At 38.8% G+C, this 14,941-nt stretch overlaps 1 protein-coding gene across 1 annotated transcript in view; it reads left to right on the top strand.

The window, feature by feature from the left end:
• The first annotated feature begins 12,715 nt into the window (after positions 1–12,715).
• The window catches only part of rev3l (REV3 like, DNA directed polymerase zeta catalytic subunit), a 61,487-nt gene continuing 59,261 nt past the window's right edge, over positions 12,716–14,941 (top strand). The window contains 1 exon segment of the mRNA XM_043218727.1: positions 12,716–12,940. Coding sequence (XP_043074662.1) covers positions 12,802–12,940 — 139 coding nt within the window. The 5' untranslated portion in view covers positions 12,716–12,801.

Raw genomic sequence — 14,941 nt, 5'->3', positions numbered from 1 at the left:
GAACTTCTGTCTTTGTCAAGAAAACTACCCAATCATACCAGGATAGAAACTGTAGAACCAGACAAGGTCTACATTATGCATAGTAAGCAGCATCCACTTCACAAGTGTGGTACGTTTAGAAGCAGTCTATTTGTTTTAGATATTTGTGCTTCCACTAAGCATGTGGCAGGAGACAGTAAAGCATTGATTAAGTGCAGAGGTTGTGGTTGTCAAGAACAGAGCAAATCACAGAAAACACAGGTGAGGACACTGCTGAGATCACAAACAAGTGCAATGAAATTTCTAGTGAGCCCAAATCATGTTCAAAGTCTCATGACAGTTTATATCTCTAATCAGTGTGAAAAGCCCAGTCTGATAGCTAATATTCTAACTAAGCTATGCAATCATTTTTTGTATATATGTGCGTCATTAACGCACTTTGTTTCTTTAACTCCTTGAATCTTAGTGAATGTTTATAAATGTGTATGTTTTGTTATTTACAAAATTTTGTAATTTCTACCTTTTGTGATTACATTTTACAAGACAATCAAGTAAAAGGAAAAGTATGCATCAAATGCACAAAAAGAAGAATGGTGCTTTATTTCTGTTAACTAGCTGTCAGTGCTTTTGTTCAGAACACAGTGGTGAAATTAACTATAACTAATTATGCCTTTTTTCTTTGCTTAAACATTTGGGCGATTGTTATAAAAATAAATCCACTCTGTGACATAGGAGCCACTTAGATGTTTAAAAGGAGCTGCAACTTTAGGAATCTTATATATGCATCTAAAAGCTTGTAAGACTCCAAATAGAAAATAATATTTGAAAGTGCATCATAAGACCCCTTTAACAATGGTTAAGATCAGAAATTCAGATTCCATTCTAACGATAGGATCATGGTAACACAACCAAAATCATTTGACTCAGCATTTCTTGCAAAAAGCTTTTTGAACAGACCAGACAAAAAAAAAAGAGTCAAGGAAGGTTTAAAGGCACACCTAAAGCAAACACTGACCTCCAAATCTGCAACTGCAAACATTCAGTGTGAAAGGGTATTAAAGCTGAGCTGGAAGTCAGTTCTTTTTATGTTTCTGTTTTTTTTTTCTCTTTTCTTTTGGTCTTGTTTCTCTATACTTCTGTGATTCTGCTTGTTATCATCAGGTGTTCAGCAGAGTCTGAGTTCATTCACTTGTTAAAGTAAATTAATGCAGAGAATAGTGGATAAGAGGTAACTTTGAGCTCTGTTATTTCGCATATTACTATAGGCTGTTTTCTTTTAAAATGTCAAATATTACCCAAAATGTATTGTTTTCTACATTATATTACTGTTTTTTATAGAAAATGTTACTGGGTTAAGGGTTAACAGCATAAGACATGTTTTTTTTTTTTTCCCTTACTGTGCCAGTGTGAAAACAGAAACAAATGACAGTGACATGGCATGGCATGTGATTTTGAATAAAAACTATGTTCTTGGTTTGGGGATCGAGGATATTACTTTCAGCTCAGTTTAACATTTTGATAATACTGAAATATTTGAATTTTATGACACACCTAATAACACCAATAACAGGCATACCGTGAAAATCCTGGCTGCTTTGCTGAGGAATATCTGCAGAAATCCTCTCTGAGTGTAAGAGCGAAGAGGGCTAGGCTTTTCCAGACTCTCCTCATCTTCATTCACAGGGTTTTGGATGTGTGAACATAGGACAGGGGAACTGCAGAGATTTTGAAGACTGATGCCTGAGAAATCTTCACTCAGATCCATGTGGGCTCTATAGTCTTTCTGAAGGTGACTTCCAGAACTTTGAGGCAAGTAGAGACTGGGCAAGCCTGTAGCGCTCTCTGTGTGTTGTGACTCACTTATGGAAAGGTTGGTGAGGGGGCTGACCCCTAAGTCTAGGGGTCTAGGGGGAGTAAGCCGATCTAGACAATCCAATCTACTTGCATCAGGAACACACATTTCTGGGATGAATCTACCCCTTTTTCCTGTGTTTTTAAGGGTATGTGATTGACACTGCTGGCAAGCAGGCCAGGCCAGATTGAGAGAAGACAAGGTCATAGACTCATCGGTTTCTACAGGCATACTAAGATGTGGACAGCAGTCTGGGGAAACAAAAAAAGTAAACAAATGTAGAGAGAGGTTTGTGGTTGGAGCATTATGAACATAATCAATAATTATCAATCATTAATAATGAAATTGATTGGAAATGGATTGATTAAACTAAACACCTTTTAGAGGCACTTAAAAGTAGTAATGCAGCTATATAGTGGTTCTCAGCTGGTGGCATCCTTGTCTAAAAATAGGTCACATGTAATTATGTATCCTGAAAATCAGTAATAAAAATGTGGCAATTCAGGTCAATTAAGATGTTAAATGAATCACAATACAGTTGGAGTGAAGTTTCTTAGAAATAAGGTACAAAAGCGGTCACGTGGGTGGTACTTTATTAAAAGGTACACTTTTTTGTACCTATTAGAGTTCAAATATGTACAATTTGAGTACTAATATATACCTTAGATAAGGACCACTTTAGCATGTACCTTTTAAAAGGTACCATCCCAGTGACAACCTTTATTTCTAAGAGTATATGTTTAATGGGAATGTTATTAAATCAAATAACAATCTATAAAGATACAAAACACATTTACACATATAAAAAAATCAAGATATTTCCTGATATAAACTAAAAAGGTTACACTTTTCGATAGTCCATTTTAGACATTCTTCTACACAGTAAGATCCCCAGTGTTAAATTAACGCTGCAGTGTGTGTTAATAGAACACTATAACTATAAGTAGCTTTGTAAATACATGTCAATCACATATTGACTTATTCTTATTAGTTTGCATCTACATGTCTACTAACTCTTACAAGCTCATCAAAAAGCAGCAGTAAGTAAATCCTCCGTCATTACAGTGAGTAAATGGCTTCTCCTTGCATTGTCACCTGCAACCGCTTGCCACATAGTTTATATCTCTCTGTCGGTGACCAGGGATTCACACATGATAAATGCAGGGAAATAGCTACACAACAAACTCCCGCACAAAGTAAAATTAACTCTATTCAGAGAACATTTGGTTCCTCTCTAAATAGGAGTTAAATGAACTTTAAACCAGAGATAAAGTTAATGATCTAATTAAGTGAGAAATAAAATGATGATTGGGAATTAGTAATGAACACTTGCTGTTAACAATCAACATCAATGAAGAAAAAACAAAACAAAACAATACCTACAACTGATTTCAGCCACAGATTAAATAAATCGTTACATTAAGAATTTTATGAAACCATCTTGAGCGTGTTTGGTTACATGAGCATTTCTTTTTTCTGGAAATAGGTTTTGCATAATCAGTTTGTGGAACTACAGCAAAGTAAAGCTCAGCTCTGGCAAGCTATTGTGAATAAATAGAAGTTTATGTAATACATAAATTGCACTTCTGTGTGATGTAGATGTACATCAAGAAGTAGGAATATGAATCTCAACAATGGTGACAATCAGAGTTTTCATGCAGCAGTGCATCATTTAGGTAAAACCATAAGTAAAAACTCCCATCATGCACTGCAGTATGAATAATTATTGTCACACACTGTTAAGATTATATAATTATAATTGTTCATGTCTAAAAGTCAGAGCAGATACAGTCCTTTATATTGAAATGATAGCATTATTTATGTATTTATTTTTGGTACTAATTGAATGTCAGCCAATAAACCACTTCATGATGTTCCTTCAAATGAGTTATAAGCAAAAAAATAAAGCTAATGTGCTACCACAAGCCCTCGAAGTCAACAATGCACTAATGTTTGCTGTGAAACAATATTGCAATTGCCAGAAACAAACAAATGTGAGCTTATTAAAAGTATCAAGAGCCCAATTAAAGTAAACACTGACCACAATTGTAGCAGCTGTTGTTTTTCTATAAAGGCTGTGGCTGAAGTCAAAAGAAATTATCTTAGCGTTTAAGAAAGCACAAACTCATATACTTACATTTACATTTACATTTAGTCATTTAGCAGATGCTTTTGCTCAAAAAGTGATTTACACAAATGAGGTAGGCAATAAGAAGCAATTTATATCAACAAAGGGCAGCAGTGCATAACTGCTCTGAGTGAATGTCTTGGCTTACCTAACGCACAGACACAAGGCTTTTTTTATATAGATAGGATAGGAAAGAGCAGGGAAGAAGAAGAAGAAAGTCACTAAGCGATGTTGGAGTCAAGTGTAAATGAAAAGATGAGTTTTGAGTTGGTTTTTGAAGATTGCTGGTGACTCTGCTGCCCTAGTAGCAGCGGGCAGATCGTTCCACCAGCGAGGAACAGACCAGGTGAAGGTGCATAAGAGTGATTTTGCACCTTTTTGCGATGGGACTGCAAGACTTATCTTATGATCCTCAACAGTGGTGGCAATACTTTTTCATACTGCATGATGGGAGTTTTACTGTGGTGTTACCCAGCATGCACTGCAGCAGAAGAAGCATTTTATTTGATTGTCATCATTGTTGAGATTCATTTTCTGCTTCTTGATGTCTGTGTGTGTCTCAATAATACTGGACTTCAAAGTGTGTATGTGCATTACATAGATTTAAATTTATTCATAAACCCTTAATCTGTTGATTGTAAAACCTATATATACATAAATACATCTATTGCTAATTCATTGATTGCAGTAAAAGCAGAGTGTAATTAGTAGGGGAGTAATATCAGAGTTCAAAAGAGGACAAATTGTTGATGCACGTCTTGCTGTGCGCATCTGTAACCCAGACAGCAAGTCTTTGTGATGTATCAAGAGGTTTCCAGAAGTAATGTGAGCATATCACCAAGAAGGGCGAATCACATCTAAACAGGAGTAAATGTGGAGGCGCAATGAGGAAGCTGCCTGAAAGTGATGTCCGGTGCTAACTTTCGGATTATATCCAAAAACAAAACAGCTGCCCAATTCAGTGCAGAATTAAATTTCCACCAAAACTGTCTTTGTCTGAACCTCCCACAGAGTCAATATACATGGCTGGACTATAGCCAAATCATTTGTACCAATGCCAAACGTTGGTTTCAATGGTACCAGAAGCAAAAATCTTGTGCTGTGGACAATGTGGAAACATGTATTGTTCTCTGATGAGTCTCATACTTTCACTGTCTTTCCCACATCCAAAGACCTGCTCCCAGTCCGTGTTGGAGGCATCTGTCTGCAGCAGGTAGAGGAAGCTGAAATCCAAAGCTCTGAGGACCTACTCAGATGTCAGCACTTTCTTCACCCACTTGCAGCGCCTGGTGGTGTAGGATTTGCAGTGGGGCGTGAGTACGATATTCATCATCCTCTGGAACCGGTGGCCCTGTGGAAGGCGAGAGGAAGAAGTCCGGTACTGCCAGTGGCCCGCGGTGTGAAGAAGGCAGTCTTGGGCGCGCGGACTCGGCCAGTGGGACTTGCAAGAAGTAGCCTTGCGTAGAGGTCCAGGGTTGAGATGTACGGACCCTTCCCAGGTGGTCGAGCAGCCTATGTCAACAGTGACCGATCAGGTGCTGGAGTTCCCCCCTTTTGTGCAGATGACAGATGCGGGTTGATGTCCACAACCACAGGATTCGGAGGTGGCGAGCACAGCAACCTGGTTCTTAGTCCCAACCCACTTCTTCAGCAGGTCGATGTGGTAAATCTACAGGTCAGCCCGCCAGCGGCCTGGCTGTAGTAAATGTTAGGTTACTGGGCCAATTTGTTCCAATGACTGTGCATGGGTCCTGCCAGGTGGCGCAGGAACTTGCAGGCCATGGTCGGGGCGAGGATCATGACCTGGTCTCAGGCTGGAACTCCCGTGGTTGGGTGGTCGGTTGTGAGTGGCACAATTGGGCTTGCTGGAGGCTTTGCACAAGTGGTCCCGGATTAATGGCATGATCCGGTCAATTTGGTCCCTCATCTCACGCACATGTTCGACCACAGTGTAGAGGCCTCTTTGGTGATATCCAGGAGGCCTTGGGGTTGTCGGCCAAACCAGGAGTTTAAAGAGGGTGAACCCTGTCAATGCCTGTGGCACTTCTCAGATGCCGAACAGAACAGCAGGTGATCATGAGGTCTTCGAAGCGATTCTGCGTCCACAACATCTGTTTTAGGGTCTTGTTGAAACTTTTGACCAGTCCATCTGTTTATGGGTGATATCACGGTTGTCTGGAGCTACTTCACCCCAGCAGCCGGCAGAGGCCAGCAATTAGCCAAGACAAAGTGTGGGTTCCTTGATGAGTTAACATCTCCCTACTGCGACACAGTAGAGCAGGCCATTTTCCACAATGAAATTCGGGAGAGAATGGGGCCCAGGCCATACGTCCCCTTTCCCTCCAGGACTCTGGCTTGGGAGCCAGCAGTGTTTCAGGCAGTCATCTTCCACTTTTGAGGCCTGGGCTTAGAATGGAACCCCCTCCCATCACCTGTTGAAACACATCAACAAGCGAGTTAGGATCTTGGAAGGATCTCTCCCGCTGTCTGAAGGCCAACAAAGCCCGGTTGGCGGCATGGTCCTCGAGCCAGCCTCCATCTTTCGATGGCTCCCTCGAGAGCTGGCAGGCTGAGCAACAGCAGCAAGCAGGCAGTTGATGCCCCGGCCAGTCTCGGCCAAAGAGGACAGGAACAAGCAGATCCTTTAGAATTCCCACCTCTACCGACCAGGTACCTGGGGCGGCAGTGATGGTGACAGTGCGGGCTGGAACTTGTCGGGTATCCCTGTGCACAAGGGTGATAGGCGAGAAAGGTTTTGCTGTCTAGGCAGGGCCCAAGCACAAAAAAGACTGGGACCAGGCTGATGGCGTTACGGAGTGGAGCAGGGCCTGAAACATATGTCAATTCACCTTCACTTCGTCTCAGGAGCTCCGCCAGGGGTCCAGCAAGTAGGATTCAGCCTGCCAGCCACATTGAGTGCGGGCTGTGCGCGATCACTTGGTGACGCTCTCTCCGCCGCCTCCCGTTGTGGGGCTGGTGTAGCAAGTGCTGGTGAGATTCCCTTATCCTGAGGGGTCTGTCGATGCAATCGGAAAGGGTTTGCAGGAAACGATCCGACAACCACGTTGCTCCACTACCTAGCTGGCCAGTGGAGACAGCCCGGTGCCTGCGATGTGCAGTCATCGCCTGGACTACGATTGTCTGACAACGTGAACTTCTCTCTAGTGGCGTAGCGAGTTCCTTCACGCACCCTTTTCTGGACCCACGTTCTGCTGTGTTTGATAAACAAACTTCAGCTGTTCCAAATCTAGTGATTTGACTGCCAGAATCATCTCTGCATTTAAATAAAAATTAAGTGTTTAATCTCTGCCTTATACATTACTATCAATCTATTCTTCTATTTGATAATGTTGATAATATAATCTGTATTGTTAAACAATTGTTAAATTGTTATTGACTGCAGTAAACCAGGCTCCTGCTCCGATTAAACAGGGGACTGGACAGACTTTTAGCAAAGGGCCCCAGATTCCATATTCCCAGAGCACATCCCACAGGACACCATGAGGACACAATCATATGTCTTCCTAAATGCACAAAGCACATGTGGACTGGTTGAGCAAACTAACATGAACCTCCAGTACCCTGAAGAGGGTATGGAGCTAGTCCAATGTTCCATGACCAGAAATAAAGCTGCATTGTTCCTCTTGAATTAACAATCGAACTATCAGACCACAACATCTATCAATGACCCCCACCCTAGGAGCCCCAACTCCTGGCCTGGCTGCACCATACACAGTACACAGCACACAGCCTCCTTGGTTTTATCCAAACTAATTACATGGCAATTTCCAAAACCCAGAGTTGCCGAAAACTAAATTGAAACTTATCAGGTTAGCCAGCTAAACAGGCTTCAGATTCACTCATTGTTAACCAGATTGAGTTTATTGTACAACTACATAAGCTATAATTGAAAACAGAGATTTGGTTATTAATGTTTTATTGGCATTTTAGAACACTTGTGATATGATCCCAATAGTGGTGACAATAATTATTCATGCTGCAGTGAATGATGGGAGTTTTACTATGGTTTTAGCCAACATGGGAGTACATGGAGTACACTAATGCATACTAATTTCACAGAGATGGAGTCACAGTAGATTAATGTCACATTGTGCATCCCTGGTCAACTGAATTGTGTGGGAAATTTCACTCTGGAACACAATGGAAGTTTCACTGCCTACTTTTGCAAAGAAAAAAAAGAAGCTAAAATAGAGAGAAGATAATGGGAGTATGACAGTGACAGACTCTGTTGTGCATCCATGGTGCCAGCTGTAACACAAAAATGGCGAGGTAATTTTTAAATAAGATGTCCTTCCTACTTAAATATTTTTATGCGCCTCAGGTTTTGGAAGATACTCTCTGCAGCTAGAAAGTATAAAGCTTAACACATTCGTGAACCCAGATACACCTTTAAACATCTTTCATTTGGAATTACAAGCACTCTGAAGTCGCTAAATTTAGATTAACCAAGATAGGAAGAATAAAAAGGGCTTGATGATGATTCAATCTACACTGGTCAACATTTTGAAATGGGCCATCTTTCATGAAGTTGTCCTAAAACCTAAATCAAAATATGTTCTTGTCTTCGTGTGTACTTTTTTGATCCAATGTTGACATATTGGATCAAACATTGTTTATATATATACTGTATATACACAACATCTTAGACTAAAGCATCTTAGAATAAAATGACCAGCATCTTGGTAAGGTATTAGATATGACAAATCAGTGGGTTTGAAGTTTAATTGTCTTCTGAAACTATAATAATAATAATAATAATAATAATAATAATAATAATAATAATAATAATAATAATAACACAGTAAGATCTTCAGTGTTCAAATTAACACTGCTTCAGAGTGTATTTGGTCCCACTCAAAATAGTAATTACTTTTTATACTATTAAACTAGTATTCTTAGCTACTATTCATTCTGCCTCTGTGTTTAAAAAAAGGTTTAAAAAGAAATAATTAATTCAGTCACTGTCATTTTAGAACACAAAAAGGTCCTGTCTAGTCTGTTGCTATAAAAGTAGAAACACACAATTCCATATGAATATCATTACATGCTTAAACAATTTGTGATTTGGTGAAATTATGAAAGTATTAGTAATATCTTGAGAGCAGCAATTATTTATTGAATACACAACAGGCATAAAGGTTTGACAAAGTGTATCTGTAAGCTGTAAGGAGAAATACAAGATGGAGCATCAGTGAAAAGCCCTGGTGCTGATACAGATGACTGTAATGACTCTTATTCACTCAGATTTGAGGACCATATCTAACTGTTGTACAGGCTAAACCTGTATAAAATACACAACAAAAATGACTGTACCTGAATCTTCTTTTCTTTAGTTTTGCTGGTATTTTGTATCTTTCCCTACAAAATTGTATAAACATCATTTAGAAATAGACAAATATATTTTTTTTGTTTAGATGAATTATACTCCTATGCTGTGCACACTGTATAGGCCTAAAGACTTATTGTTCAGAATATCAATCAGAATCAACAACACAAGAAACTATAGTTTTTAATGTCAATAAATTCAAATATATAAATAAATTCTATAAGCCAGATTTGAATCAAAATAAGTGTATTAAATTGCTTTTATTTAGCCTTCTTTTCTTGCACAATATAAAATAAGGGATCATTCTAGCTTTGATTAAATTCTTCTGAACTTTCCTCTACCAGTCTAATGTTGCGCTAATTATTATTTCTCAACAAGTGTTTTTTCCTTGTTGTTGCTGTTGTTTCCATTTAAACAGAGAATCTTATTAATAGATACAGTATCTTAGAATATGGAGAGGGAGACAATGTACATTTATCTTTCATTTAGGCTACAAATTATAAGGGATTAGCAATGCTTCTGTTTGATTTTTGCAAATTCCAAGAGTAACATTTTAATTACTGAATAAAATCAAAATTCAAGTAGAGAAACACTACTGCAGTTCCCTGATTTCCCAAAATAAAATTTATATTTTTTACTTAAACATTTCTTTCCCAAAACCTGGAACCTTTTATTTGCCTACCTGGAAATGATTCCCATTGCTTTTCCTGTATTCCTATATTCAGATTGGTGATATCTGATGAAATAACACAAATAACACAACTTCACATTTAGAAAACAATATTAGGAAACAATACAGGACGTTTAAGGAAGTAAAAGAACATAAGAGTTAATGAGGCCTCGTTTGAACTATTCACCTTACGAAATTAGGTACCTTAATATAAAGTTTAATACAACAATAATTTATATTAAAACGTTTAAATAGATTACATTTTGTCACATACAACAGTTTAAACATAAGCATTAAATATTTTTTCCTGTTTCTTACCTGTCTCTTCCTGTAAATCTGTATACAGCGGCACACCTGCTTTTGGTTTGTTCAGGAAACGTTCTGTCCTACGTGAATAAGGGAAAGTCCACGTTCTCTTTATGCAAATATTGCGGAGTGAAAAGTCTAAGCCATCCAATCAAGATATAGAACAACGGAAGTTGTTGTGTAGCCTATTATTCAGTTCCTGTGACAAGCTGTTTTGGTAGGTGAAGTATACTAAGCATTAAAATTAATTACATGGCCGAATGACTAAATGTAAATGGAAAGGCCATTGCACACGGAGTCCGAAATTTTGCACGTTAAAAATAAATACGACCTCACGTTGTGTCAATCACATTTACACACTGTCTTCTAAACTTTTGACTATAATTTGCAAAGTTTATCTACGTCGTCTCGCAGCACAAACACCACAAAGTTCCTTGCCCACCGACTACGTGACGCTGGCAATTAAAGCATTAAACTGAGCAACTGACATCCTGAATCCAGGTCTCTGCAGAAAGGTAATAAGAGTTACCACATCAGGGCGTTATTAGACTACATTGCATGAGGAAACACCGGGAAGTTTGAAAACGCCCAGAATTTGAGAAACGCCCACTTTGCTCAGCAAGTTTGACGACATAGTGGTAAATGGTCCCACTATATTAAATGGCCCTAATACTTGTGTACTTAGTAACTACACAGCAAACTCCCCAGAGTAAAATTAAATCTATTCAGAAAACATTTGTTTCCTCTCTATATACAGTTAAATTACCTCTAAACAAGAGTTAAAGTTAATAAGCTAATTAAGTGAATAATTAAATGATGATTGAGCATTAACAATGAAGGACCCCATCCACTTCTCTCTCAACCTCTTCCAGCTCCTGCTATCAGGTAGAAGATACTGGAGTATCAAAGCTCGCTTCTGCCAGAATGCTCAACAGCTTTTTTCCCCAGACTGTAAGAGCTCTTAACTCCAATCTCTCCCTGAAACCATGAACACCTCTGCCCCCTCTCCCAACCATAGTGTAAGTACACATTCGTACATTGTTACAGCTGTAATATTTGTGTAACTACACATAACATCTAACTGAATGGTATGTATAAATACAAATGTGCAACTAGACATTGGTAACACTTTTTTTATATAAAAATATATGTGTAACAGGACTAACAACACTTTTTGTAAAGAAAGTGTTATACTTGAAGTACAAAATTCTATAGATTTACCATATAATTACTGATGTTACACAGCAGTAGCCAGGCTTTCCATATAAATTATGGTTATACAGAATGTTACACTTACAATACAATATCCATCTCTAAACCTACCCATTTCCACCTAAACCTACCCATCCCCACACCTGGATCGAATTGTTCCAGTTACCTTTATTTATTACAAAATTTAGTTATGTCCTGTTGTCCTGTTACACATTTGTACAAACCATTTGGAGGGTTGTTACATGTGTGGACAATATAATGAATACGTGTAATAATGGGAGTAAATATATAGCCTAATATATAGCCTAATAAACATGAATTTGTTGTATGAGTACATGTTTGAAATTGATGTCCTGTTTCATAACAGAAAGTCATTTCTGATTTGACATTTTCCTGAGATGTTGATTTATGACAAACAATTTAAAATCAACACAGATTTAAACGATAATTTCAAAACATTATCATATATGACCCTAAACCCTGCACAAAACCAGTCATAAGTAGCAAGGTATATTGTTTTTGTTTATTGATTTTTACTTGCCAGATAGAGTCGATGCACTGACGTTGAATTTTCGTAACTAACTGTTAAATGAAAGCTCGCGTAGCCCCCTCGTTTATTGTCATGATATGATATTTTATGCATCTCTGTTTGTTCAATATATAGTTCAGCAAAACGCTAATTTGGTAACTCATTGAGTTGCCTGCAGAGACATATACCTAATCTGAGAAACGCATTGTATTGTATTCTTCCTATTATTTCGCCTAACGAGCCAATCGGTGCGTTTTTCTTCTTATAAACCAATCGAAGGCGTCTTGTCTTTCAGTGCGGACCAATAAGAGCAAAGACAGCGTGGGCTTCCTTTTCTAGCAAAATTGAAGTGAACTAACGACCTAGCGGCTGGGTGCGAGAATGCTGCGATTACGCTCTCACGTAGATATGGAAGGGATGCCAATGATTAGGATTGCTCAATAGCGTCGAGATCGTATTGCAGTAGCGACATTATACATTAGTATTTTCTTTTAAACTGAAATACATGTTGTATTTGAACCGTTCGCGTAGGGGAATTATGGATGCGATTTTTGGAATCACTTGCTGCATAGGATTATTGAATGATTATCGCGATCCATATTTCTGCAAATCACGCGCTGCTTAAAGCCGCCACGGTCCAAGCAATTCTTTTGCAGATATACAAAACATCGATTCGCCTTTAAAGAGGAAAGTTAGGCTCGACTGCTGCCTGCGCTTTTATTATTATTGTTTGTATCATAAATCATCTCATGCTTGCCCTGCAGAACCGGCCCTGAACATGTTTTCAGTGCGCATCGTCACGGCGGATTATTATATGAGCAGTCCGATCAAAGAGCTGGACGTCTGTTACTCTGAGTTCAGAGAAAGCGATGTCAAGAAAGTGCCCGTGGTGCGGATTTGGGGGGCCACACCAGCAGGTATGCATGCATTCATTTAATATTCATACAGTGTAAACATCACCTAACTGTTAACATGTGAGTCCACGGTAATAACGTTTTGCAGTTTATGGGTCTGTTGTTTTGTGCATGTGATCAGGTGTAAGGAACACTTTTTTTCTAGTTGGCATTTATTATTGGTATTTGGGTGGTTTTCTCCCTGCGCCATGTTGTCAACACGTCTGACCGCCATGTGGTCGTGTTTACTCCGACCTATGTTGTATTAGCACAGGGCGAAAGCTACAAATCAAGTCTATGACTTGAGCTTTGTGTGTCTGATTTTATAATCATGTGATTGTAACACTGGCTGGCTTTTTCGTTGTGGCAGGAGAAAGACAGTAAAGAGCAGAGGGAGGGGCGGGGGTAATTGTTCTGTAGTGGTGATTTTGGTGAAAAAACAGAAACCCTTTTTATAGGCCTTAGGACTCCCCACCCCCCACCCCCTTCATGTTGTGTATTTATTTATATTGTTACATGATCAGTGTTTTAAAAAACAACAACAAAAACAGTGAAATTAACATGATCCCAACTGGTGGGTTAAGGCCATGACCATTACTGTTCAAATCTCATGTCTTTTAAAGCACCTCACACATGAGTGCCATGTTTAAGACAAAATGGCAAATTAAGCCTAGTTCACACTACAGGATTAACCCAAATTAAGCCTGACTTGCTAGTTAACAAGCTCACTGAAAGGTCTAGCTGTTATTGGGGGGGGGAAATGCAAACAAAACTCAAACGTGTACAGACAGAGGGTGTACAGTCCATGTAGAATTGTTAGGCTCCCTCTGCCATAACCTGATAGGCTAGACTAGGTTGTTTTTGGCCACCTTTGACTTCATTGAAATCAATAAAAAAAGTATTTGCAAAGCAGATATGTTCAAATTCTTCAACTATGCTAATTTCTGCACTTAATACTTGGTTTGGGCTCCTTTAGAACAAACTCCAGCATCAGTGAGGAGTGGCATGAAAGAGATCAGTTTGTGACTATGCTGAGGCACTATGTAGCCTTCGCCTTGTTTGTGTTGTTGGATTGACTGTTTCTCATCTTTCCCTTGAAAATATACCATGGATTCCGCATGGACCAGTCAAGCACCATAATATCATGGACAGCAGAGCACTTAGAAGTGTTCTTGTCACTGTGGGCAGGTGCTAAAGTGCTGATGGAATAGCATCATGGACTGTGGTGTGTTTTTAATTTTTAATTTAATTTTTTTTTCTCCAAAATCACCTGACAGAAGGCTGCGTTGACCTTTGACTTGATAAAACACAATGGACAAACATAAGCAGATGTCACCGCACCCCTAACCACCAACAACTTCAGAAACCTCACACTGAACTTCAAGCAGCTTGGGTTCTGTGCCTCTGCATTCTTCCTCCTGATTCAAGACCTTGAGTTTTAAAATGAAATCGGACCACTGAGTAACAGTCGAGATATATTTCTCCTAGGCCCAGTTAAGATGCTTCTGGTGTTGTTTCTGTTTCAGAAGTGTCTTGGTATCCCTTTTCCTTAAGATGTCTGAGCGTGGTCATCCCTGTTGCTTGAAAAGTGTGAACTTTGCATTTAATAAATCACTCTGTGACAAGACACTCCTTTCAGTAATGACCTTCTGTGATTTAACCTCTTTGTGGTGGTGTCAATGATTGTCTCCTGGGCCACTGCCAAGTCAGCATGTTTCACCATTATTGTGACATCAGAAAAAGAGATACCTGGAATTTCTTTTGTAGGTATCATTTAATGAAACTCATAGATATTGGAATTTTGAGATACTTGACTTTGACTTATGAGCTGTAAGTTTTAATTAAAAATAAATAAAAATTGTGATATTAAAATTGAGATGTATCTGTATACTAATTTGGTTCCAAACCCATAAGACCTTTTTAAGATTTTTTTTTTTTTTTCGAAAATTGGAGAAGGTGCTGCAGGATATCGCATGCAACAGTCATACGGATCTCGTCAGTAAAACTGGTTCTTTGATTAGTTAT

This window comes from Puntigrus tetrazona, chromosome 20, assembly GCF_018831695.1.
Source record: "Puntigrus tetrazona isolate hp1 chromosome 20, ASM1883169v1, whole genome shotgun sequence".
NCBI lineage: Eukaryota > Metazoa > Chordata > Actinopteri > Cypriniformes > Cyprinidae > Puntigrus > Puntigrus tetrazona.
Note: the sequence above shows the minus strand (reverse complement) of the source record. Positions and strands in the feature narration are given on the sequence as shown.